General features: G+C 39.9%; 1 protein-coding gene, 1 non-coding gene and 2 pseudogenes across 3 annotated transcripts in view; 3 read left to right on the top strand and 1 right to left on the bottom strand.

The window, feature by feature from the left end:
• The window catches only part of ARIH1 (ariadne RBR E3 ubiquitin protein ligase 1), a 101,938-nt gene extending 87,181 nt beyond the window's left edge, over nucleotides 1-14,757 (top strand). The window contains exons 12-14 of one of the 2 annotated variants that reach the window (XM_075535413.1): nucleotides 3,290-3,555; nucleotides 10,215-10,327; nucleotides 11,347-14,757. In XM_075535413.1, coding sequence (XP_075391528.1) covers nucleotides 3,290-3,555; nucleotides 10,215-10,327; nucleotides 11,347-11,431 — 464 coding nt within the window. In that variant the 3' untranslated portion in view covers nucleotides 11,432-14,757. The remainder of the gene's footprint in view (nucleotides 1-3,289; nucleotides 3,556-10,214; nucleotides 10,328-11,346) is intronic. The other variant, XM_075535414.1, reaches the window with a different exon arrangement.
• On the top strand, nucleotides 3,568-10,208 carry LOC142430350 (general transcription factor IIF subunit 2-like; annotated as a pseudogene).
• On the bottom strand, nucleotides 6,892-8,199 carry LOC142430349 (alpha-enolase pseudogene; annotated as a pseudogene).
• Nucleotides 14,758-15,060: 303 nt separating the features above from the next.
• LOC142431258 (U1 spliceosomal RNA) lies at nucleotides 15,061-15,224 on the top strand. The gene has a single exon (XR_012780791.1). It is a non-coding gene; the product is annotated as a U1 spliceosomal RNA (small nuclear RNA).
• The last annotated feature ends 11,690 nt before the right edge of the window (nucleotides 15,225-26,914 follow it).

Genomic DNA, 26,914 nt, shown 5'->3' with positions numbered 1-26,914 from the left:
TTTAGGTCTTAACACATTTTAAAATTCCACTAACTACTTAAGCCAGTTCAGTTGGCATTCCTAACAGGTGTTTCTACACCACCTCACCTCATGTAATTTTGATAGGAAAGTTCTGTACTAGCAGTGATACTTTTTCCAGCCTCCTGTGTAGACAAATTTCTGCTACTACATTTTTTACTTACCCCATCTTATCATTGCATCTCCTTCTGTTTTTGTCTTTTTTTGTTTGTTTTTAAATTTTATCTCTTCCTCTTTAAGGCTTTCTACGTTAGGCAGTTATGATTGCCTTGCACTCTACTGAAGAGGGCCATACACTGTCTCAAATTTTCTACTCACTTTGGTGATGGCCTTTGTTTTTTGGCTACAGAGAAATCTTCCATTTATTTTAAGCTGTTTTACAGTTTTTGTCATCACTTTGGTGGGCGTTTAGCTTTTATTTTCTATGGATGGGAAGCACTGTAGCCATATAGGGTATTACGGTTCTGTTTGGCCTCACCTGGTCTTCATTTGGGTGCTGGCAGTGTCTCTCATTAAGACCTTTAGGCTGGGTGAGTACTGTGCATTCTAAGCTGGTTCCTAATATCTAGATTTTAGATGATTTTTTTTTAATTCACATCTGTTAGATGAGCTAGAATCTTTTATCCCATGTGAATATGGGGGGAAATTTTATCAGTGCCTTTGTTTCTTTTTTTGTTTTTGAAAGCCACTCCTTCCAGAATGGAGAACATAATCAAATGTCTTTCTGTTCTTAACTTCTCTTCCCACCCCACTCCGTATTCTGGCATAATGTTTACTGGAATTACTGATTGAAAATGAAAGTGCTAGATGGTGTGTTTGGAGCTTTGTCCATGATCTTTAACAAGCCTAGTTATACTCTCAGTGCCTCAGAAAGCTATACTTACATTGCTGGCGTGATGTACTGTGGCACAGTACAAACAGTAGTGGACTTTTGAATTTTTTATGTTTTCTGAACTAAGAGTCAGCACACCTTTTCTGTCATTCTCTCAGCATCACTAACCTGCTTGTACCTCTTGTGAATCTAATAGCAGACTTTTGACAGTGTTCTAAGTAGCATTTATTTACAAAAGCAGGCAGCAACTGACTTTGACTTGGAAGTTTGTAACAGGTTTTTTCAAGTCTAACTCTGCTAAACTATAAATAAGGTCAACAGTTTGAAACCATCAGTTGTTCCTTGGGAAAATGAAAAGGCTTCCATTCCCATGAATGTTTACAGTTTTGAAACCCACAGGGGCAGTTCTGTGTCCTATGGGGTCCCTGTTAATTTCAATCAACTCAGTAGCAATGAGTTGATTGAAATTAATTTCTCTCTCAATTTCTCTCTTTTTTTCTCCCATTCACTGCTTTTCTCAGTCTAGATTCGCAGACAATTGATTAGAATGGTAGTCCTTATGCAGTGATGGTATGGGTTTCCTTTTTGCCATGCTGAATTTTACAGATATATTCGTGAGAAACTTCTCTCTTGCTCTCTTTTTTTTTTTTTGAAATTTGTTGGTCTGATTAAGTAAAAATCCCTCTATGATCTAACATTAATTTAGATTTTTCTATTTAATTTGAGAATTTGACAGATTTAGAAATATTAGTACTTTACAAGAATATATATATTTGAATTAGCATAATTTTCCTATTCGTAATGGGACTTTCTACTCCTATAAAGTTACCATTTAGAAGTTCAATGGGCACTTCTACCTTGTCCACTTGACATGAGTTGCTGTGAGTTGACATCCACTCGATGGCAGTGACCTTTTTATCAGAAGTCTTGGAAATAGCATGACTTGTATTGTTTGGGTTTTGTTTGTTTATTTAAGGAGATTTCAGTGTTGTGTGATGATTAAAGAATTATAAATTATACCTGTCCCTCACTTAACAACTACCTCATTATCTGGATTTGCACATTTATGACAATTTTTAAAAATATCTAAAATAATTGTGTTGTTCAGTAATGATGTACACAAACACCCAACTGTGAGATGTGAGTAATGCTGGCTGTGATGAGCCCAGGCCTTGATTTCAGTGGTTTTCCAGTTGGGAATGATACTATTATCCATTATTTGATCTGATGTGGTCAGTCCTCCCAATTTTACATAATAGCCTTGTCTTTAGAAGCTAACCATGTCGACAAGAGAGGAGTGGGTGTGTTTCAGGTTTAATATTTATAAGTAATAGATGAAAAATAAAACAAGCCAGGTAATATAGAGGAGGGAGATAAGAGTAAAGTCAAGAAAATATGTATAAATAGTAAGGTATCTCAGAAATTATTTCATTTAGTAAACACTTGTTAATTATTTTGTGTATCAGGTAGTAAAGATAATCTCTTTAACAGATTCTTCAATAATATATATACATATATTTACATTTTTAAAAGCTGTTGCTTTGATTTTAACAATTATCTAATTTTCTAATGTCCCCAATTGGCTCATAAATTTTCTTAAATAGTTTGGCTCAACTCAGGATCCACAAATTACATTTGATTAACATATCTCAACTCTATGTATAGGTTTTTGCTTCCATTTGTTACCCATGTCATTTATTTGGTGAAGACATTTGATGATTTTTTCTTATAAAATATTTCCTATTGTAGATTTTGCTGATTGCCACTCCATGATATTGTTTAAATTAGTTTTTATTCTTATATTTCTTGAAACTGGTGGTTAATTCTAGAAATTGGATCAAATTTAGATTCAACTTCAGGGATGGGGCCACAGAAAATTTACCTTTAGTACTGTTTGCTCATGGTGTACTTTATATCATATGCATGTTTAAAACAGTGCTATATCCAATGCCTTGGAGCCCTGGTAGTGTAGCAGTTACACATTGGGCTGCCGTCCTCATAGTGGGCAATTCAAAACCTCCAGCAGCTCTATAGAAGAAAGACTGGGCTTTCTATTCCCATAAACAATTAGTGTCTCAGAAACCCACAGGGGCCTTGCTCCCTATGAGTCAACATTGACTCAATGGCAGTGAATTTGTTTGTTTTTACATCCATTGCCACAATGGAAATGTTCTAACCATGGTCCTTGTTTTGGTAGCTACTGAAGAAATGAATTTTCTATTTTAATCAAAAGTAAATGGCCCATGTGCTGAGTGTCTACTGTTTGGAAAGCACATGTACAGAACAGTTAACACAGTATTGAGTAACAAACAGCAATAGTTTGTTCTAAAATTACATTTTAGATTAAGTTCTTACAACCTTTCATTTCTCTTGTACTTTTTCATCATTAAATATAATAACAGCTTTTGTGTATAATGTTTTTATTTTTTTTCTTAATGGAACAGCGATCTAGGGCAGCTCTTCAGAGGTACCTGTTCTACTGTAATCGCTATATGAACCACATGCAGAGTCTACGCTTTGAGCACAAACTGTATGCCCAGGTGAAGCAGAAAATGGAGGAGATGCAACAGCACAACATGTCCTGGATTGAGGTGCAGTTCCTGAAGAAAGCAGTTGATGTCCTCTGCCAGTGTCGTGCCACACTCATGTACACTTATGTCTTCGCCTTCTACCTCAAAAAGAATAACCAGTCTATTATCTTTGAGGTAGGTAAAGGTCTGGTGGAAGTTGGGCAGCAGGTAAAAGCTCAACCTGTCTCATAGAATCTACTTGGTCTTTCATTGGAAAATATACAGTTGAACCTTGAACTTGTTCAAGGATTCCAGTCTCTTACATAGTTAAAAAAAAAATCTGCTTATAATTTAGTTGACCTTTGAACAGCACAGTTTGAATTCCACACGCGTACTTATCTGTGGATTCTCTCCCGCCCCCCATTTTTACTATTGGTAAACTCAATGATGTCAGGTGTCCATGTAAGACTCTGTGTGGCACGAATTATCTCCATGTGAACAATAGACCAAAAAAAGATGCATGCATAAGTAGGCCCCAGGAGTTCAAACTATATATTGTTCAAGGATCAACTGTGAGATTTTAAAGTTTTCTTTGCCTACTTGGAATACATAAGTAGACACAATATTTTCTCAAAGCGTACAGGAAGGAAGTTTAAATTTTCTATCTAAAATTTCATTTAAATTGATAAGGCTTAGCTAGCTAGCAATTAAGTGCTCTGCATTTGAATCTTGACTTCATCACTTTTATACACTCGACCTGGAGCAAATTATTTTAACATATACTTTTGCTTTTTTTTAAAAAAACAATTTATTAGGGGCTCATACAACTCTTATCTCAGTTCGTACATATACATACATCAATTGTATAAAGCACATCTGTACATTCTTTGCCCTAATCATTTTTTTTCTCCTCTTTTCTTTTTTTACATTTTATTAGGGACTCATACAACTCTTATCACAATCCATACATATACATACATCAATTGTAAAAAGCACATCCATACATTCCCTGCCCCAATCATTCTCAAAGCATTTGCCCTCCACTTAAGCCCTTTGCATCAGGTCCTCTTTTTTTTCCCCCTCCCTCCTCTCTCCCCCTTCCCTCATGTGCCCTTGGTAATTTATACATTGTTATTTTGTCATGTCTTGCCCTATCCGGAGTCTCCCTTCCCCCACTTCTCTGCTGTCCCTCTCCCAGGGAAGAGGTCACATGTGGATCCTTGTAATCAGTTCCCCCTTTCCAACCCACTCACCCTCTACTCTCCCAGCATCACTCCTCACACCCTTGGTCGTGAAGGTATCATCCACCCTGGATTCCCTGTGCCTCCCGCCCTAATATGTACCTGTGTACAGCCTCTGCCCTATCCAGCCCTGCAAGGTAGAATTCGGATCATGGTAGTTGGGGAGAGGAAGCATCCAGGATCTGGGGGAAAGCTGTGTTCTTCATCGGTACTACCTTGCACCCTAATTAACCCATCTCCTCTCCTAAGCCCCTCTATGAGGGGATCTCCATTGGCCGACACTTGGGCCTTGGGTCTCCACTCTGCACTTCCCCTTCATTTAATATGGTTTATATATACATATACATACATATCTTTTTTTTTTGCCTTATACCTGGTCCCTTGGCACCTCGTGATCGCACTGGCCAGTGTGCTTCTTCCATGTGGGCTTTTCTGCTTCTGAGCTAGATGGCCGCTTGTTCCCCTTCAAGCCTTTAAGACCCCAGACACTATCTCTTTTGATAGCTGGGCACCATCACCTTTCTTCACCACATTTGCTTATGCACCCATTTGTCTTCAGCGATCCTATCATGGAGGTGTGCAGTCAATGATATGATTTTTTGTTCTTTGATGCCTGGTAACTGATCCCTTCGGGACCACTCGATCACACAGGCTGGTTTGTTCTTCCATGTGGACTTTGTTGCTTCTGAGCTAGATGGCCGCTTGTTTATCTTCAAGCCTTTAAGACCCCAGTCACTATCTCTTTTGATAGCCGAGCACCATCAGTTTTCTTCACCACATTTACTTGTTCACCCACTTTGGCTCCAGAAGTTGTGTCGGGAGAGTGAGCATCATAGAGTTCCAATTTAATAAAAGAAAGTATTCATGCATTGAGGGAGTGTTTGAGTAGAGGCCCAAGGTCCTTCTGCCACCTTAATACTTAGCCTATAAATATAGACACATAGATCTATTTCCCCATCCTCCTATATATATTTGCTTGTACATGTCTTTGTCTAGACCTCCATAAATGCCCTTTGACTCCTAGCTCTTTCCTCATACTTTTGCTTTTAAAAAATAAAATCCCATTTCTCAAACCATTGCAATCTATTAATTCAACTCAGCTGCATGTGTGGTACATCTTCCTCTAATACTAATCATCTGGAGCTAGGTCATATCTCAAAGGACAAAGGACACAATCGTCCAGACTCCCAAGTCTGCACAATATTTCAAGTGCCATCCTTATGCTTGAGGTTGCTATAGAATCCTTACTTCTGACCTAAGGGCTTCCAATACTCCTTGGAGTTTAGTCATTTCCTAAAACAACTCAGAACTCAAGAAAGTTCTGCAAGGGGGCTTTAAAATGTTTGTGAGAAAATGGAATTTTTCGACGCCCCTTGTATATTTTGATTGTAGGTTTACTAATGTAAAATACTGGAGCCCCGATGGTGTTATCAGGTAAGCTTTAAACTTTAAGCTCTGTGGTTCAGGTTTCTCTGAAATTCCTGCATCATGGTGGGTGAGCTATGCTGGCTTCTAACTCCTTTATACTTGCGTTTTGACCTTGGGTCAGCACACCAGTCCCACAGACTCTTCACAAGCTCTCGGGGCCATTGCTCTGCCCTGAAGACCCACACTGGCAACAGAGCTGAGCTTGGCAAACTCCATCTGACTGGCTTCAAACAGAACACGAAAATGTGACTGACCAAGGTTCCTAAGTACTTGTCTCAGCAATGAGCAACAGCCCCTGGAAGAGGCGAAGTTGGAAAGCTGCCGATTGCCAAGAATCAAGGAAGAACTGAGATGTCATTTACCTTGAATGAGGTTCTTATAGATATGATATTGGTGAAAAACCAGCTCTGTCAGCACCCCTAGAAAATACCCATTTGTCTTGCAAAGTGTTAGAGGACAAACTTTTAACAGTATTTACTAAGAGCTCATCAAATAAACTTAACTCTACATAATGAGGACAAAGGAGTCTAGTACAGCTCTTACCACAAACCATCCATCCAATCCATTGTGCCAGCACATTTGAACATTTGTTGCCCTCATCATAGAATACATCTTTTTTTTTCCCTAGGGGTCACTGATGTTTATTTTGCAAACAAAACCACTTGGGATGTTGCCTGTTGACACCTCGGGATGACACTGGGACACTTGGTGGGAAGCTCTCAAGAAGGGCAAGGAGTTGAGTCACAGGGTCACAAAGCTGCGGTTCCAACAGGTGTCAGCTGCTCTGGCTTGGCTGCAGGGCAGCTCTAGTGAAGCTGAGAGAACGCGGACAAGCTCAGGGAGGGGCTAACAGAGGTCTGCCTGCCCAGCTTATTTGGCGAGGGGATTTCTGAACTTCTGGCTAGCAAACTTGGCCTTGCTGCCCAGCTCCTCTTCAATTCTGAGGATCTGGTTGTACTTGGCCAGGCGCTCAGGTCGGCACGGCGCACCAGTCTTGCTCTGTCCAGTGCAGAGTCCCACCACCAGGTCAGCAATGAAAGTATCCTTGGTCTCTCCAGAACGATGAGACACCATGACGCCCCACCCATTGGACTGGGCCAGCTTGCACGCCTACAGCGACTCGGTCACAGAGCCGATCTGGTTCACTTTGTGCAGGAGGCAGTTGCACGACTTCTCATCCATGGCCTTGGTGATTTGCTTCGGGTTGGTCACTGTGAGATCGTCCACCTGGATCCCTGAACTGGCAGTGAACTTTGCCCAAGCATCCCAGTCATCCTGGTCGAAGGGGTCTTTGATAGACACCACTGGGTAGTTTGTGATGAAGGACTTGTACAGGTCTGCCAGTTGGTCAGGTGAGATATACCTGCTGGGGTCATCAGGAGACTTGAAATCTAGGTTGTATTTCCCAGACCTGAAGAACTCGGAGGCAGCAACGTCCATGCCAAACACCACCTTGTCGGTGTAACCAGCTTTCCCAATAGCGTTCTTCAGCAGCTCCAGGGTTTCTTTGTTCTCCAAGATGTTAGGGGCAAATCCGCCCTCATCGCCGACATTGGTGGCATCCTTGCCGTACTTTTCCTTGATGATGTTCTTCAGGTTGTAGTACACCTCGGCCCCGATGCGCATGGCCTCCTTGAAGTTGGCTGCTCCAACCGGGGAGGATCATGAACTCCTGCATGGCCAGCTTGTTGCCGGCGTGGGAGCCCCCGTTGATCACATTAAAAGCAGGAATGGGCAGGATAACTTCGGAATTGCCAGCCAAGTCAGCAATGTGATGGTATAGGGGGATTCCCTTCTCAACAGCTCCAGCCTTGCACACAGCGAGGGACACGCTCAGAATGGCATTTGTACCAAATTTTGATTTATTTTCAGTTCCATCCATCTCAATCATCCGCTTGTCGGTCTTTTCCTGTTCCGTAACGTTCAGCTTCTTGCTAACCAGGGCAGGCGCAATTGTTTCATTGGTGTGCTCAACAGCCTCTGACACACCTTCGCCCAGATACCGGGTCCTATCATTGTCCCGGGGCTCCAGGGCCCCATAGATCCCAGTCGAGGCACCACTGGGCACCGCAGCTCTGAAGAGCCCTTTGGCATTGTAAAGATCGACTTCAACGGTGGGATTTCCACGGGAGTCGAAGATCTCTCTGGCGTGAACCTTGAGGATAGACATGATGAATTTCTGACCGCTGGTTCTCATCGCCCAGGAAGGAAGTGGAGAAGGCGGCAGACACCGAGACGGGTGTTGGGTCAGCAGAGGGCGGATGCTTCGACCAATACATTTCTTTTTCTCAAGCACATTTATTGTCCTCATCATCCTCAAAACATTTGCTTTCTATTTGAGCCCTTGGTATCAGCTCCTCATTTTCCCCTCCCTCCCCACCCATGAAGGAATAGTGTTAAAGAGCGCTGAATGCCAGCCTGCTACGTGAGACTAAAGAGATAACAAATAGAAGGATCTTCCAAGCCTGATCCTAAGCATCAGCAACATTGAGGATGGAAGCAAAAAGAAGATGGAAAGTGCGTTCCAGCGGAGTAGCAGGATGTTCTGGACGTACTGTTTTCTGCCTTTGAGAAGCATCAATATCATAATCTGAGGGACTAGGTGGACACACAAAACAGCCTGTGATCCACCTGAAGGAAATCTTAAACTGAAATGTAAAAGGAATCTACAAAAGTATGTGGGAGCTGAAGCCAGAATACAGACATTATCAAGTCAAAGATAAGAGTGATTCAGAAGCCTTCCCAGAACAGTGAAGAAACAATTAAGGCCTTGGGGCACAGACACTTGAGCTCCATCTGTTAATAGGGGTTAGATGACTTGTTCCTTACCTTGTCTGGCCAGATGTTTTTAAGCCAATACTTAAAAAGTTTCCGAAGGGTTTTTTGAGAAGAAAAAATTTACTTATAGACTTGTATTAAATCAGATTATTTGTGATGCTGATAGAAGTTGGAGGGTTAAGAGCAGGTTTCTTTTGAAGTATTAACTCTTCAGTTTAAAAATTAGCAACTGTCTTCTAAGTGGAAACTCCCTGTCCTCACTGTATCTCTGAGGGTCTGAGAGAATACAGATCTGGAAGAAAGGCATCTGAGAGCAAAATGGCCAGCTCAAAAGGAATAAAGAATCAATCTTCCTAGTTCTGAACTTAAATCAGTCAGCCACTCCATGGGAGGAAAATGAAGTTATCAACTCCTGTAAAGATCAATCGCCTTGAAAGCCCTGTATAGAATCAGCTCCAGGGCAGGGAGATCTGGTTTTGACTTTGGTTTAGCTTAAATGACCACAAAGAAATCATTGGGCAATCTATGAAGGTTCCCAATGTGAAACTTCCATTTCCTAAAATAGGTGTTACCATCCTATGTGTATCAATGTCTTTTACCAACCAGGAAGCTAGCTGTGTTTTATAGCCTTCTTTGTCCTCATTATGTAAAGTTAACTCTAATTCTATGTTGAATTGAGACAGTTCACACAGCACTAATAAATCCTCAATAAAAGCTGTCATTAGTCAAAACAAATCTATGGCATTTCAAAGTGAATGTGGTTACCCTTGATGGAGAAATAGTGACCAAAGAGAGGTGGCATGCTGACAATTCTCTTTGTTGATCGGAGTGAGCAGTATGGGGATAAATTGTTTGACTTGTGTATTTTCTATTTGTATACATTTGGGTATGTATCTCACACTTCAGTGAAAGGTTAACTGTTGCTAATAAAGGATTTTCAAATAAAGTTCTTTAAAATTAATGCATGACATTGATACAGATAATGAACAACAAAAACTGACTAGCAGGTAGGAGTAGAATTTTTTTTAATGTTTCATTTTTCTCGTATATGTGGGTAGAAGTAAGCAAAAATAAGGAGACTTTTTCCCCCTTCAAGTTATTCTTTTCAGTTTTAACACAAACAGCTTTTCAGAAATGGAAGTTTCCAAGAGATTTTCTTAAATGCTTAACAATTTTTAAAAATATTCATCCCAGAATAGTGGGTGAATCAATAATTCTTTTAACATTTGAAAATTTGTTTCCGAGAACAGAAAATAAGTTTTTAAAAGTTTAAAACGAGCTTTAGCAGATGCAGTTAAGTCATCTTTGAAAATTAAGGAGTCAGAGCAGTAGTATAGCTTAGAACTAAAAGTTTTCTTTTAGCTTTCTCTCAACGCAAAACATTGCAGTGTCTTTTTCCTCCTACAGAATAACCAAGCAGATCTAGAGAATGCCACAGAGGTGCTTTCGGGCTACCTGGAGCGAGATATTTCCCAAGATTCTCTGCAGGATATAAAGCAAAAGGTTCAAGATAAGTACAGGTGAGTTTGGTTAATTTGCTTTTAATAGCTTTTTAGCAAAAGTTTGTGCAGTGATACTCTATGTGTTGGTGGTGACGTTAGGTGTAGTGAGGCTGGGCTGAGCATATTCAACAAATGAGCTGCTGCCATGTTTCTTGCAGATTTATTCTGTCCATTGGGCAGAGAATTGCAGCTAGTAGTGCTGATCAAGCATAAAAGAAATCTGCCTTTTACCCCACCAGGAATATGATTCTGCTGCATCTGTTCAGCTGTATGTACATAGTTACTGCCCTGAAAGGAAGAAAGATCCTAAATGGGCAAGTAGCTATTAGGATGAGGGATGAGACTAGGATGCTGCTCCAAACATGGGGATCCTGTAGGTCAGAGCTCTTGACAAGTGATTTACCCAAGCTCACTCTAGAATCTTTATTGGATTTATTATTTCTAAGGAGAGAATTACTTTGCTGAGGTGTTGCTAAGCCACTTCTTAAGCTAAAGCTTGATTTTAGCAAATGTTTGATTTCTCAGCATAAAGTTTATTCCCCCCAAAGTTTTTTCTTTTTAATCATTAAATAAAGTAACAGACGGAAACCTGAGGAAATTGGAAGACTTGGAGATTTAGGCCCTAACTAATATTATCACTTCCTTAGTAAACTGTAGCTAATTACCTTATGTTTATGGTGCTTTATAGAGTTCAAAGATTTTTCGGATGCAAATAAGTAACCTTGAAATTACTTCTTTCTGGGGTGATTTACCCAGTAAACTATCTATAGAATGGTAGGGTTGAATTGTGGATGGTTTTGAAGTTCTTTTCAGACTTTTAACACTTGTTGCTATAAAATTAGTAACCCAGGGCTAGGTATCATGGCTGTACAGAAAATACTGTTTTAATATTAGAAACAATTTATGTGCCTATATACGTAGACCTACAAATGGAACTTTTAAAAACCAGATGCATAGTTCTATAAACAGTGCCTTAAAAATAAGTAAATACTCTTATTCGTGGAGACTGACTAATTTGTTTGTGTCTTTAATTGCAGATACTGTGAGAGTCGACGGCGGGTGTTGTTACAGCATGTGCATGAAGGCTATGAGAAAGATCTGTGGGAGTACATTGAGGACTGAGAATGGCCCTGCATAAAATGAACTATGAAAACTTTACCATCTAGAGTGCTCATGCAATTAAAACAAACAAAACAAACACAAACAAGGAGGCAGTAAGCCTCTTCTGACACCGATGGTCTGTAGTACCGGAATTCTGTTTTGTTAACAGGAAGTTTAAGTAAATTATATTGTAATAAAAAAAAGGTAGATATAAACCATTGTACAACAGTATTCTAGGCCGCCAACAAGTGTGACAGACACACTTAAAAGCCCTCCTACTTTAACTTGTAACGTAGCTTCATTCTCAAAGCTGACTCCTTTTTCTTTCCTGAGTGTAGTACAGTTAAAATTCAAAAACAGCTCTTTGACACTGCTTTTCACGTCCAAACCATTCATTTTGTTGTACTTTGGTAAAGAATTTCCTTCCTCTCTTTCCTCCCTGACACACACAGATACACCCACCCACAGACTGACTCTGTCATACCCCAAGGTCCTAAGTGAACGATGAGTAGCTCCTTGTAAAGAAAAATTCTTGGGGGTGCAGGGAAGGGTAGGTAGCAGGAGGATTAAACAAAAACACACAAAAAAACTTTGTATATGACTTTTAAAACTAGAGGACAACACAGTATTTTTCAAAATTGTATATAGCGCATATGCATGGACAAAGCAAGCGTGGCACGTGTTTGCATAATGTTTAATTACAAAAATATTTATTCTTTAAAAATCTTCAAGATTATGTCTATTTGCTGTGCTTTTTCTTTCAGTTTGCTTTCTATTTCTAGGGTGGGGGTAACAAGTATGTTGGTTTAGCACCTCTGGAAGACCTAACCCGGACTCTCTGATTCCCTTTTCTGCTCCTGAGGCTACTGTGCCCTTTCTGGTTTGGTTATGTCTGTCACTAGTCAGGGGCCTCATGCCTGGCTTTCTCAGCTCCTGATTGGGTACAAAACAAACTTATTAGAGGCTGAAGCCTGACTAAATGCCATTGCCTGAAAAGAGCTGCAGTGGGGAGCTTCGTTGCTGTCGTTGAGGAAGACCCCAGCCCCACTCACCTCCCTCACCATGACCTCGTCCATCTCCCTAAGCCTTTGTGTGCGCGTGACAGACGTACAGCTAAAGGCGCTCTAACCAACCCATTGCATCCAGAGGAAGCATTTGACATTTTTCCTTTCAGTTTTTTTTTTTAAATTGCTGCTTTGAGCCTTTTAAGATTTTAGTTTTGGCTCTTCTTTTACCCTTTATCCACGGTAGGGTGTCAAATAGAATGTTTTTGCTTTAAATATAAATAAATAGCCATTCACCTAGATTGTGAATTTAAAATGGCGAATACTGAAATTGCCTGTGTGTGTGTGTGTGTGTGTGTGTGTGTGTGTGTGTGTGTTGCTGTGGGTTCAGTTTGAAGGCAAAACACCCCTAGAACATGATATTCCCATCTAGTGCATTTAAATAGAAATCACCGAGTTTGCTTCTTTTCTATTGTCAGCAGGTAGGAGAATAATGCATTTTAGTTGTGATGTCCATTTTTAAGAAGTTTCTACTAAGCTATGTTAAAAGTAAAGGATGGTGGTGGTTTTATTAACTATATGCCTGTGTATGCCATTCTGGGTTATGGTATTTTTCAACAGGTCAGCATCTCTAAATCTTGTCAGTTTTATATTGGGAGTGCAGAGTGAACTAGGCAATTAGATTAAGAGGTTTTAATATTAAATACCAATTTTGACTGAGGACCTCTTTGTCTTCCTTGAAATGTCTTGCGCCCAGGGGAGTGTTTACCATTTGTGAGGCAGCTGTGTCTGCTCTTGCACTGTACATCTTATTACTCCATTGGGAAGTAGGTACACTTTCCTCTGGCCTTTTGCCTAAGTTAGGCTTTGCTGAATCAACCCTACTTTTCCTTTTAGAAAAGGTTGTTAACATGAGACGTACTTGCAACTGTTCTTTTCCCATCCAGAATCAGTGAATGTTTGCGGAATGTATTATGCTGCTTCCTTAAACCACTTGTCGCTGTAGGATCAACTTGACCTGTGCCGTCTCCTCCTCTCCCTTGCCACCTCAGGTGTAAATCTGAACTCAGCGTTTGCTTCCTCCATATTCTCTTCTCCCTTTCCCCATCATCCAGCTGACTCTACTTTACTTTAAATGACTGCATCAATCTTAAATACATTTATCAAAACAGATTTTTTTTAATTATTAGAAAGCTTGAATAAGTTCCTTTCCCTGGTAACTTTGAAAAGCAGCCAGACTTGCTATAGAGATGTATGTGGCTCCTTTAAAATACTTTGTGTATGTGTTGTGTTTTTTTTTTTTAATAATCTTACCAGTTAAACTTTGCAGTATCTAGGTTTGAGTCATAAATCCTCTTTCCATGCTCCCCTTGCACCAACTATCCACAGTAGTTTGTGCAGTTCGGGATGCCAGCCCCCATGGAGGGACAGTGCTTTTAGAGATAATTTCTAGTTTCAGTGTTGGCTTACCACCTGAGTATATTGTAATTGTGGGTGCATTCTCTAATTGGGATCAGGGTGAACTGGCCTTTTCTACTTCAAGGCTTTTAATAGCTATTTCCATATTTGAAAAAAATTCCCCACATTAACTGCTTTCATTGTAAGTAGCTCTGATGCCCCAAACTGGGATAGGCAAGCCATATTATATTGACAGCTTCCCTATTTCACTTCACCTACCTAAGTCTTGCTATCAGAGGGCTCTTCACAATAAGCATCAGGGGTTCCCTGTGTTCTTGAGCGCAGTGACGTTGTCTTTCGAAAAGTGCATGCTTTATTTATTTGGACAATTCATGAAGCAGAGATGGACTTTCAACAGTCTACAGTAAAATTTTGATTAGAAGCTCAGGACACAAACCACAGTGATAAAGTGGATTAGCATAGAGTATCATCAGGCTCTAAATTCTGTGTAATTTCTGAGACCCAGATTGTATGTGTTTTTATGTGTGTTTAAATAAAAATAATTAAATACACATGTGTATACATACATAAGTATACAACAGATCCAAGACTGATTGACTTGATTTGAATGCAGTGTAAAATGTGGTTTAGCCATGGTTAGGAACTGAAATTTAGTACCAAGAGGGTAATGGACTTGATGTAACAGATTCTGTTAGTTGGAAATCCTGGTATAGAGCACTTGGGGGATGGGAGGGGGCGGGTTGGTGAGACAATCAGATTGGTAAATTGATTAAATGCTCCTAACCCTGTAATTTTGTGCATAGAGCACCCTGTGCTGTGGAAATAACTGTTCTTAGATTTTCATTGTAACTGGACTGTTCAGGTTGCCCAGAGGGAAAGAACATTCCTAATTCTAATAAAATAAACTTTTATTTTGTTACTCCATTAGTTACTTATGTTTATTTTTATAGTTAAAAAGGAGGGGAAAAAGACGGTGGCCTGGCAACCACCTTGTATTACGTGCCTTATTCACCGTCCCTACTTAATATATAAAATGTCGAGATTTGGTTCCATTTCTTTGCAGGGAATTGTGAAATGAGAACATCCCCTACATTTAACTCAGTTACGATAACCTCTCAATTTCTGCCTGGAACATTGATTAAGATAGCATCATATTATTGTAAGGGCAATGGCATATGAGGTACATGCTCAGTTGATCTTTGAATACCAATATTTTCCCCTCCGATAAAAATAATGTCAGGGGAGATACCATGATCACGAAGGTGGTTTTCCCAGGGTGAGGCTTATCCGTTGCACTCCGGATGTGCTGACCCCTGCGATTTCCCCAAATGTGGGAAACTCGACTGCATAATTTGTGGTAGTAGGGGACTGCGTTTTCGCGCTCTCCCCTGAAGAAAAATTTCAAAAATTAAAATTAAAAGAATACTGTCAGTTAACTGCGGAACTCCTTCCAGTAACTTGTACTGTGCTCATCCTTACAAGTGGATGAAGAGATGGAGAGTTGTCTTCTTAAAGAAGCCACCAGAGTTGGGGATAGTTGGTGACATTCTCTCCCAGGTTAGATTTTAGTACAGTATACTTTGGTATTATTTAGATCTGTAATTATGGGTGTTTATCACTTTTCATCTTCGATGCACTTTAACTTACACTACCCTTTAACTAGATGGAGTAAAATTTACTCTGCTTTACATAAGAGGAAAATAGGCTCGATTTAATATATCCAACATAACACACTGCTTGATGCGTCCATGTTTCCTCATAACCTTGGATTTGATACCAGAAAAGGTCCTTGACTATGGTGCAGTGCTTTTAAAATGCTTCAAAGATTATATGCTTTTCCTTGTTTTAAAGGAGCGCTATATACTTTCTCCATTCTTCAACTTGTTTTAGAGTCTGCTATGTGGCTCTGTGTTTGTCTAATTGTTAGGACCCAGAGGTGATTAGAAAAGTGGCCATGTAAAGGATTTTGGGTAGTATGCAGGAATCTGTTAAGGGTCTTGTTTGTAACTGAAAATGTGGGTGAACAGCCCATACTCTGTCTCCCATTTAAAACAAAAACCAGTTTATTGGGGACTCTTAATTAGAGGTCTTATAACAATCCAAACATACATCCATTGTGTCAAGCACATTTGTACATAGGTTGCCATCATCATTTTTTAAAAAACATTTTCTATTTGAGCCTTGCTATCAGCTCCTTGTTGTTTTTTTCTCAGCCTCCCCCATGTCTGTGTTTTTGAAACTGATGACCAACCTCTGTAAATTAAAATTTTGCTTTCTGTGTGGTTAAATTCAGCTTTTATGGCAATTGTTGTTGATTTTTCTCTAGACAATATTTGGATAAGCAAAATTAACATGGAATTCTTTAGAAAATTTGAACAGAAGTGTTCATTTAGGGCCATTTTTAGAATAGGAGTCAGTAAATGAATTAATCATACATTGATAGTGGGTCTCGGTACCAAAATTGTTGAATCCATTCTAATTCTTGCTGACCCGATGCCCATGTGTGCCAGAATAGACTTATATCCCATAGGGTTTTCAGTTCAAAAATATATAAAGCCTTTCTTTCAAGGCACCTCTTGACTCTAGACTCAAGACTCTCTAAGATAGGGTAGAACTGCCCCCTGTGGGTGTCATAGACAAACGGAGTAGAAAGCCCTCATTTTTCTCTGGGCGTTTTGAACTCCCTATCTTTTGGTTACCAGCCCAACGCATAACTACGCAGTGTTACACTGACAGTAATCTAATAGCCTGTCGTCGTGTCTGTAAGAGTCAGCTTTAAAAAAGAGAAAAAGTCAGCTTTAGCAATGTTGTAAATTGTGTGTTCTGAGAGAAGCCTGTGGAATTGTGAATTCTCTCAGTCTTGAAAGGTTGGCTATTTCTTGAATATGTTCAAAAAACCACTTCCTACTTTCTTTAAGAAGGCTTCAGGAAATTTGTGGGAAAGATAATAGAATTTCAAAGTAATATTTTCCCAGTACTGTTATTAACCTTGGCAGAGGGTCTCATGGGTAGGCCCTAATCTCTGTCTGAGACAGTAGCTATGAGTCAGAATCAGCAAGTTTGAGTTTCAGACTCAAGAGCCCACCTCGGAGCAAATAATACACTAAGCCAAAATCTGGTTTCTGGGAGATGGAACTGAAAAGCAGAGGAAAATATTCATGTCAACTGGCAATGCATCTCTTTCTAAAAGGGAGAAATTATCAGAATGCAAATGAGTGGAGCCAGAAAGAAGTTGAATGCTTATAATGTGCATTCAAACGAATACATGCTTCCACTTAATCATGGTGAGTTGAATTTATAACAAGACTCAACCATTTTCTTTTAATTTCATTCTTTGGTAATGTAACAACTTTCCTATTTTTATCCCTAAAAATGTATAGTGGAAAGAAGATCGATATTTCCCAGCCACACTATTATTATCTACATCGTCTCTGTATCGTCTAAGCAGCCCTAACAGAAAGGTGCATATTGTCCTGTTTTGTAACAGGCACATGGATTGTTGCTCAAAAGTTACAGTGAGTTTATGGCAGGGTTATGTTTGTCTGGATTTGTGTGTTCATTCTATTAGATTATCTATTTTGTCTATTATAGAAATCTAAGGATTAAAAAATGAACATTTTCCCAAATCTGCGTACCAAGTAATAGTGCTAATTTGGCAGCAGGGGGGAACCCACAAAAATCCTACAGCTTGTCTTGTAGGTTCCCAAGGATTGGACCCTAGAGCATTTAGGCTGGCAGGGTCTATGCCATCTGCATATCCACATTATTCTCCATGAAGTAGCCTGTTTTTTTCCTGACAGCTACTCGGTAGCTTCCAAGTTTTACATCATATCAATGGTTTCAGACGGACAATGCAGATAAAACGAGGGCCAAGGGGTAAGGTAATTAGTATAAATTTGACTTTTGGTTGCTTACTCTAGTGAATTGGACAAAGGATGGGGAATGAGCCACAAATGTAGGAAATCCTGTTTAGCTGGACATACATTATAGAAGGTACAGTAAAACTAAAGTACCTTGCAAGTTGTTTCTTTTTAGGAAATAGGGAATTCATATAGAAGAGGATAATTTTGACTATTGTGTGCTAAGCAGTTCATGTGCATTATCACAAACTCAAGAATCTTCTTAATTGGTTACTACTGCCCTCTAACAATTGGAGCTCACAGAAAGTGAATAACTTTCGTGAGGTCACCCATCAGCAAGTCTTGGAATGAAGATTCAAACCTAGATTCAGTCAGCTTCAGTGGTGCCCGGCAGAATTCCAGGCACTAGCCAATGAACAAAGGATCTGTTGGTTGATCGCAAACTCTTGGCTGCAGTTCTCCGTGGGTACTGGATGGATGGATTGCCCCGTCACCCAGGCAGTGATTGGCAGAGCAGGAGCCACAGCTTGACCTTGAGTACTGTATGTTCAACCACCCCGTTGTTGCTTCTCAGACAGCTTTGCCAACAGCACCTGCTGCAGTTATGTAGATTGGGGAACTTCCAGCCTTAGATTGCCCTGGAGACTTGATGAATAATATTTTTGTCTCTGTTCAAAACAGGTGCCTCTCATTAACCTCACTTGACTACGGAGAAGGACCTAGAGTGTCTTCCTCTCTTACTCATGCAAAAGCCACTGTAGGTTTCGCAAACCTCGAGAAGGCCTGTCTGATTCTGTGACGATCGTGGTGACTTCATGTGCATAAAGCAACATTTTCTGATAGTAATGCCTTACTTGGCATCTCCTTTGCTGAATACCCCTGTATAAAACAGTTCGTGCGATACTTCAAGTGGCCTGTTTTCTACCATGGAGTTTCCAAGCTTTCAGAGTAGGAACTTGGAAGGTGATTATAGATAGCGTGACACTGCAGTTCCTTATCCAACTGCTAATTGCCATCGATCTTAGCCAACTCATTGCAACCCTGCAGGACGGTAGAACTCCCTTTGGGTTTCTGAGACAATCTTTAGAGGAGCTTAAAGCCTCTTTCTCCCACGTGGAGGTTTGTGGGTTCAAACTGCTGGCCTTTCTGAACTATACAGTACCCCCAGGGCTCCTGTAGTTCCCTATAGTAGTTGCCTGTTAATTCTCCAGAGAGTTCCTGAAGCTGAAAACTTGTTTCTATAGATTTTATTTCCTTCTGGTGGCCTCCCTCCCCCCTCCCCTTTCTCTCCTGTTTGCTTGATGACAAAGCAGTGTCCTAGAAACCACTTTAGTCCACATGAAACAGCTATTCTTAGAATTATAAATCTGGAGCTTACGCCAGGAAGAGCTGTTCTCTGAAACCCATTGGCCCAGGGAGAGATTTGAGGAGTGAGCAAACATGCACAGGCGTTTAGTTTTAGAGACTGTTCAAGAACACACTCGTTGAATTTTCCAGTCTTACTCTTGCAGAGAGCATTCCTGTGTGTACTATGTGTGTACACATAGGACCAGCATTTATGGAGCACCTCATGTGGGCCAAAGTTGGCCAACAGTTATTCTAATGGACCATCCCTAAATGATAAAAGTTCTTGCACCTGCTCCCAATCCATTTATTAACTAATGGTGGCCTTCTGTCTTCCTGTTATGAATACGAAGTTGCTTGTTAATAAATTTCTACCACATGAACTTGACTTGTTGTTCATTTCTACATAAAATCACTTGCTATGGCCACCCATATGTATCAGAGGGTTTATGAGAGTCCGGGTGGTCTCCTGTGACTGATTTCTTGCTTTTCTTCTGGGTGGACACAAACTTGCAGTCTGAGTGAGCAGCCAAGTGTTTCAACTGTTTGCACTCCACAAGGATCCCTCATGTATACAAAACCAGGGCATATTCTAAACAGTTTTCTAGTAAGGGAGGTAGCATAACTTGACTGTCTACAGGCTCTGGATAGGAAATAATTTTGTATGCAAATACCCTGAGACTAATTCTGAACGTTGTAAAAGCCGCGGCAGCACATGGGTAGGCTTAACGCAGGCTATGATTCTTCCTTTGAACAATACATTTTCACCCCATGATTTTGACTGACTTGCAGTAGAGTGGGCTAAATACTTTGTAAAGAACTCTCCCTCCCCCCATGTCTTCAGATTAAAATAATTTAGCACAGATCAGTCCCTTTCCATGGCCAAATGGTTGCTCATTAACCAATGGATGTAGAAGACTTAGTTCTACAGAATTACTCAACAGATTCTAAAGGCTATTTCTTTGGACATTAGACTGAGACCGGTAAGAAACGCTTTAGAGCCCCAAGATCACAGTGAGAACAGTAGATAGCTTAGTAAAAAGTTGGGACTAGATGACCCTGGAATAGCTTACTCATGTCCTCCATGCCCCACTCCCAACCAAAAACCAAATTCACTGCCATCAGTTCTGTGGATAGATGCCTCTGTGGGCTTTCAGGACTAACTTTACGGGAGTAGAAAGACTCAGTGGAGCCGATGGTGGTTTCCTGATACACACCTTTCTTGATTTTGAACCCTGCAGTATTCTCTTGTTCTGTTTGCATAACTTCTTGATCCATGTACAGGTTTCGAAGGAGTACAATGAAATCTTCTGATATACCCATTCTTCTCAAGACCCACACAGTTGCATGCCTTCACCTAAGGCATTGTCAGATATGTGTATGATATTATTATTTACTTTGTGAAATCTTAAACATTTTAAATTCATTTAAACAATCCCTTGTGGCTAGTGGTTACTGCATTATGCAGTGCAGCTCTAGAAATTCTATGTGGTATTCTCTTATTTGGTATTTTACATGGATAATATGCTGTAAACTCCATAGTGGATTTTTATCATTGCTTTTCCTACTTCCCACAAAATCTAAGACTCCATCTGGTAACATTAACATTCAATTTAACTCCTTCTGGCATCTATTTGCTTTCAATTTTTTTATAATTCTCCAAGCTTTTATCTTTCAGAGAATTTTTTTTAATTTTTAAAAATTTTGCTCTTTTGAGAGGTATTTTAATTGAATATAGAATTTTTCATTGACTACTTCATTTATTTCTTATTCCAGTACTGTAAAATCCTTTATCACTTGTTTCTGGTGAGTGTTTTCTATTACTTTTATTATCGATCCTCTGTCTATGTCAGACACACACACACACACACACACACTATGGTGGCTTTAATATCTACTTCTTGGTTTTCATCAGGTTGGCTTTGATAAATTTAAATATTTGTGTCTGCTTTATTGAACTTCTTGGGTCTGTTTTGGTGTCTTCCATTAATATTAGATAATTCGTGGTTATTATCTCTTCAAGCATTCTTTTTGTCCCATACTCTTTTGACTCTTTCTGATAATCCATTTACACATATATTAGATGAGTTGATACTATCCTACATATCTCAGATGATATATTTGTTTATTACTGTTCTTGCTTTAACATTTAGCTGTCTTCAAGTTCTGGTCCTCTACTAATGCTGAGCTGCTATCCACTTCTAATGAATTCTTCATTTTTATTTTTCATTTCTAGCACTTCACATCCATATAATTAACGGTTTTGCTAAAATTTCCCATTTTACACGTTTTTCACCTTTTCCACTAGATCTTTTAATATTTTAATCATAGGTATTTTAAAGACTCTCTCTTGAGTCTAACATGCTAAACTCCAACTAGATCGAGAGTTTTTTGTTTTATTGTTTAGCATGTTAATCAGTTTTAAATTTCTGATGATTTAATATCTGGGTGTTTCTTAAGCTTGTATCGATCGCTTCATCTCATTATTTTTTCTGATTTTTGCATATATCATGTGGATATGATTGTGTCCTGTACATTTTGTACAAAAGAACAGAAGTGACTGAAGTAAATATTATTCACCTCAAAAACAAGGCATTCCCTTCTTTCTTTCAAGCTACTTAAGTAGAGATTCAGTCGATCTAAATCATATTTCCTCTAGATCTGGGTTTTACTGCAGCTTTGAGGCATTCTAGGAGCCCTGGTGGCATAGCAATTATAGCTGGGCTGCTAGCCATAGGTAAGTAGTTCAAAACCACCAGCCACTCTGTAGGGAAAAGATGAGGCTTTCTACTCCCGTAAAGAGTTACAATCTTACAGGGGAAGTTCTATCCTGTTCTATAGGGTCACTGTGAGTCATAATTGTCTTGGGGGCCTTGAGTTTAGTTTGGGGTTTGTGTTGACTCTGTCTGTAAATGGCTTGAAGGTCCATTCAGAACTTTCCCTGCAGCCAAGCTTAGTTTTGGGACACTGGTAAAATTCTGGAGCTCAGACTTTTCTTCAGCCACCCTGCTTCACAGTCAAGCTGCCAGGTGTTTCTATTATTGGGGGCAAGTGTGTGGGGCATGTTTCTCTCATACTTTTGCCTGCGGTGCTTCTAAGATTTTGTAGAGAAATTTCAAAAATGTCAGAGGGATAGGTTGCTCACCTTGGGAACCCTATGGGTTGAGACTATGGGTTGATGGCTATGGGTACTTGGGTCCCAACTGTTAAAAAGTTGGATAAATTTCACCTGATGTTTCTCTACTCCTGTGGTGCATCATTGCTCCTAATTCCAGGCAGGAGAGTGAGTGCTCATTGGTTTCTTTTCTCCTGTGAAGGCAATTTCTGATGCTCCACTCAGTAGGTGTCTTTGTGTCTTCAAATTTTGGACTCATTAAAAATATCTATTTTCTAACGAATCTGGATTTATTATTATTTCTTGCTGTGTTCTCTATGCAGCTCCTTGGGAGAAAGACTGAGCCTTCTACCCTCGTAAACAGTTAGTCTCGGAAATCCACTGGGGGGTTGCTCTGAGGCAGCATTGACTCGATAACAGAGTTTTGAGATGTTCTCTGTGACTTCTATACCCAAATGAAAAGCAAATTCCAGTATTGGGGACTTTAAAATGGTTTTAGTTACTCAACAATGACTAAATAAAAATTTTTTTAAGGGAAAACAAGTATTAACTACATATTTTAGTAACTCGTTTTTTTAAATGAAAAAACATGGGTATTACAAAATCTAAATTTTATCGAATAGTACACAATAAAGAGCAGATTGCCTCCCTCTTGAGCCCAAATCCCACAGACCCCTTCCACAGAGACAAGCATCATTGCTACTTTTGATTTATTCTAAAAATTGTGTTGACAAAAAATGTACTTAAATATTTTCTCTTATTTTACAGTTTGTATAATATACCCTAGTATGAATATACTTTTAAAAAACAGTCCTTCATAATGGACGTTTGCATTGTTCCCAGTATTTTCTAATAAATGCAGTCTATGCCACAGTCACCATTATGCATAACTGTAGTATCACAAATGGGTATTGTGTTATGCCGGGTTGACGATTAAAGAAACAAATTGAGTGACACTCGATATATCTGTAAGACAGAGCTTTATACCAAGAAGTAATTAGATACCAGCAAACATCCCAGTCCAACCACATCAAGTCCAGAAGTCCTCCTTCAGACTCGTGCAGCCACATGCAGTTATGTAGAATGCAAGGTCACAGACCGGTGGGTGCAAAGTTGTGTGGATCCAATGGCAGTGGCTACATCACAGGGCTCGCAGCAACCAGAGGAGCAAGAAGGGGGAAGCAGAAGAGAGAACGGGTGAGGTTACCAGGATCCTCCTTAGGAGGTCATGCCCACAAGATGTCACCATCAGGTTGTGACCTAATTGACAGGCTAAACTCCACCTCTGCAATTATGTATCTTCAAGTTGACATGAAACTATGTAACTACCACAGGTGTGTTAAAAATGCTACAGGAAGGCCTTTGGGGAGTCATTATTACTTTAAAGCAGTTGTTCTCAGCCTGTGGGTCGTGACCCCTTTGAGGGTCAAACGACCCATTCACAGGGGTTGCTGATTCCTAACAGTAGCAAAATTACAGTTATGAAGTAGCAATAAAAATAATTTTATGGTTGGGGGTCACCACAACATGAGGAGCCATATTAAAGGGTCACGGCATTAGGAAGGTTGAGAAATACTGCTTTAAAGGAACATTTCGAAAAACACTGGCTGGGCTCTTAGAACTTGGTGGCGTGGGATTGGTGGGGATGGCATTTCAAATGAGGCAGAAGGTGCTAAAGAATTGTCTGGCAAGTGGTATCAGAACAAATCTGTCTGTTAAACCTTAGCAAAAATGTGGTGACATTAAGATGTTTAAATCTAGGAACTCAACTACAGCTCCTCCTTTATGTACATATAAAAAGCCAAAGCACCCAACTCACTAGCATCAAGTCAATTCTGACTGATAGCAACCCTATTTAGGGTTTCTGAGGCTGTAAATCTTCATCAGAACAGAAAGCCTCATCTGATTCTCAACCCTATAGAACAAGGTAGCACTACCCCTGTGAGTTTCCAAGACAATACAACTACATGATTAGAAAGCCCCATCTTTATCCTGTGGAGCAGCTGGTGGTTTTCAGTATGGTTTGTGCCCAACCCATAACCACTACACGACCAAGACTCCTTCTATATAGGGGATGTTAAAAAGTTACTCATGTCTGATTTCTCCCTTCATCCACACCCCATGTCTTGGGGGGAATATGCTAGGTGCCATTTTGTTTTGAATGCCTTGCCTAGCTATCTAACTGGACCGATCCTGATGACCAAGGCATTTTCCTAAGGGACACGAAGACGCATGTCTATCTAAGTAACATTCTTTATGTGGTTTCTGAGATTTTCCTGCAAAGGTAACGTGTTAGAATAAGATTTTTTTCTATGCATTTGCATAAATAAGGCACTTTTAAATTGGTGATTACAATTTGAGAAACCAAGCACTTTCTTATGAAAAAGAGTCTTGAATATAAAGTTCTCTGTCTTCCTGGTGATCAAAGAAGAGCTTTAAAATCATATAGTAATAACGACAGCTTCTATTTCCTGGAAAATAACACGGACTTAACGAATGTCATTTAGTTCTTAAAGGACTCCTTTCAGGAAGATTTTATATATTTATATATTTAGAAGCAGGGTTGAGAGCTTTCCACCAACATCTGCTACTTCCCTCAGGCTTTCCATCTCAGTAATGGCCAAACCATTCACTGGGAGCTTAAATTAAAAGCCCGCCCTAACCCCATTTCACTACCCATCATTCAATGTTTGTTCTGCCTCCTAACTTTCTTTAAAATCCATTTTTAATGAATCATTTTAGACTAAGGGAACTGTTTTATTTTTTTCCTTCTTTTTTTTACATTTTATTAGGGACTCATACAACTCTTATCACAATCCATACATATACATACATCAATTGTATAAAGCACATCCGCACATTCCCTGCCCCAATCATTCTCAAAGAATTTGCTCTCCACTTAAGCCCTTTGCATCAGGTCCTCTTTTTTTTCCCTCCCTCCCCGCTCCTCTCTCCCTCCCTCATGAGCCCTTGATAATTTATAGATTGTTATTTTGTCATATCTTGCCCTATCCGGAGTCTCCCTTCCCCCCCTTCTCTGCCGTCCGCCCTGTCCTTTGTTCTTACTACTCTCTATTTCTCTTTTTTAGGATTTATGTTATATTTTTCAAAATAAACTATTACTGAAAGGTAATAATTCATAAGGTAAAACACTTAACGTTTTACCAAATGGACAGAGTAAAAAGTAGTTTTCCCTCTCTTGTCCTCCTGCTGTTAAGTACATTACCAGAGATATTTTTCAAGTATACAAGCTATTTTGTAGACAATATCTTTTGACTTTATTAATAGTTGCTATATTAATTTTCTGCACTTTGTTTCTGTTAATAGTATGTAGTGATCCTTCTAGTTTGTTAATAGATGCTCTTTTTTTACATTTGCACTACATTTCATAGCATGGACTTAACCATAATTTACACTCTCCTTCCCCCTACCCATTATTGGGCATTTACACTGGTTTCAGGTGGGTAGTGCGTTATGCATTGGGCTGTTAACCCTAAGGTCAGCAGTTCCAAACTACCAGCCACTCCATGGGAGAAAGACGAGGCTTTCCATTCCCGTTCTCAGAAACACCGTGGGGCAATTCTGTAGGGGCAGTATGTGTTGGAATTGTCTGGATGGCAGTGAGTTTAGTTTTTTCGTGCTCATGCGTTGACTGTTAAAACAATGCTGCACTGAATAACTTTCATTTAAGTCATTTCCCCCATTACCTCATATAGAATAAAATCCTTGAACTGAAACCTTTTAAGGTTATGTGCATTTAAAATGTTGGTAATTATTTCCAAATTGCTCTGCGCAGAAGCTATAGCAATTCATATTCCAAGTAGCCCCGGATGAAGAAGGCATGTTTCCGCACAACTCGATCATTGACAATTTTGCTTCTTTGCCAACATAACAGGTGGAAAGTGTTATAGAAACTTTAATTTGCATATTTTCTTCCATGAGAAGGTATTTCGCAATTTTTATTCATTTGTATTTATTTAGTGAATAGCTTATTCATAACTTTCTGTTGTGAATTTCCTCACCCCACCCTAAGGTTAGTCCTCAAAGTGGAGATTTTTTCTTGTTTGTACATCGAATAGTTCTGGAACTTGTTGAATGAGTGAGGCTCAGCCTAAAATTGGCTGAGATCATACACAGTGTACACGCACTGCCACTGAGTTGATTTCAATTCATAGCAACTCTATAGGACAAGGTAGAACTGCCCCCGTTTTTCTGAGGTAACTTTTTATGGGAGTAGAAAGCCTCCACTGTCTTCTGCAGAGTGGCTGGTGGCTTTGAACCGCTGACATTGCAGCTAGCAGCCCCATGCATAACCACTAAGCAAGCAGGTCTGGGTGAAAACTCGTGTTTGTCTCCAAAGCCCACGTGTTCCCTCATTCAGGGAATGGAGCAATTCCATTCCCCATCCCCGGGGCCGATAAACAGAAAATGGCTGGGAATGAGGACCGTACCAAAATGGCGAATATTCGCTTAAAGTCGCAGCCACTATTACTCATTTTATCGCAGGCCTATTGTCGCGTGATTGTCCCGAAACCAGGTTTCCGGGGTTCTGACGAAATCTGAAGATTTAAAAATATTCCCTAACAAAACCAGCCTGTGGCTCGAACGCTGCGGCTTTACGAACTGGCGTCGACACGAGTGGGCGGCCGACGATGCCGCCTATCAGTTGGATAGCGACAGCCAAGAAACCGGGTGCGTGGCGTCGTACGGTGAAAACCTCTGGGAGCCGGAAATCCCGGAGTGGGTGTGAAGCCCAGACCAA

The sequence above is a fragment of the Tenrec ecaudatus genome, chromosome 17 (assembly GCF_050624435.1).
Source record: "Tenrec ecaudatus isolate mTenEca1 chromosome 17, mTenEca1.hap1, whole genome shotgun sequence".
In the NCBI taxonomy this organism is placed as follows: Eukaryota; Metazoa; Chordata; class Mammalia; order Afrosoricida; family Tenrecidae; genus Tenrec; species Tenrec ecaudatus.
Note: the sequence above shows the minus strand (reverse complement) of the source record. Positions and strands in the feature narration are given on the sequence as shown.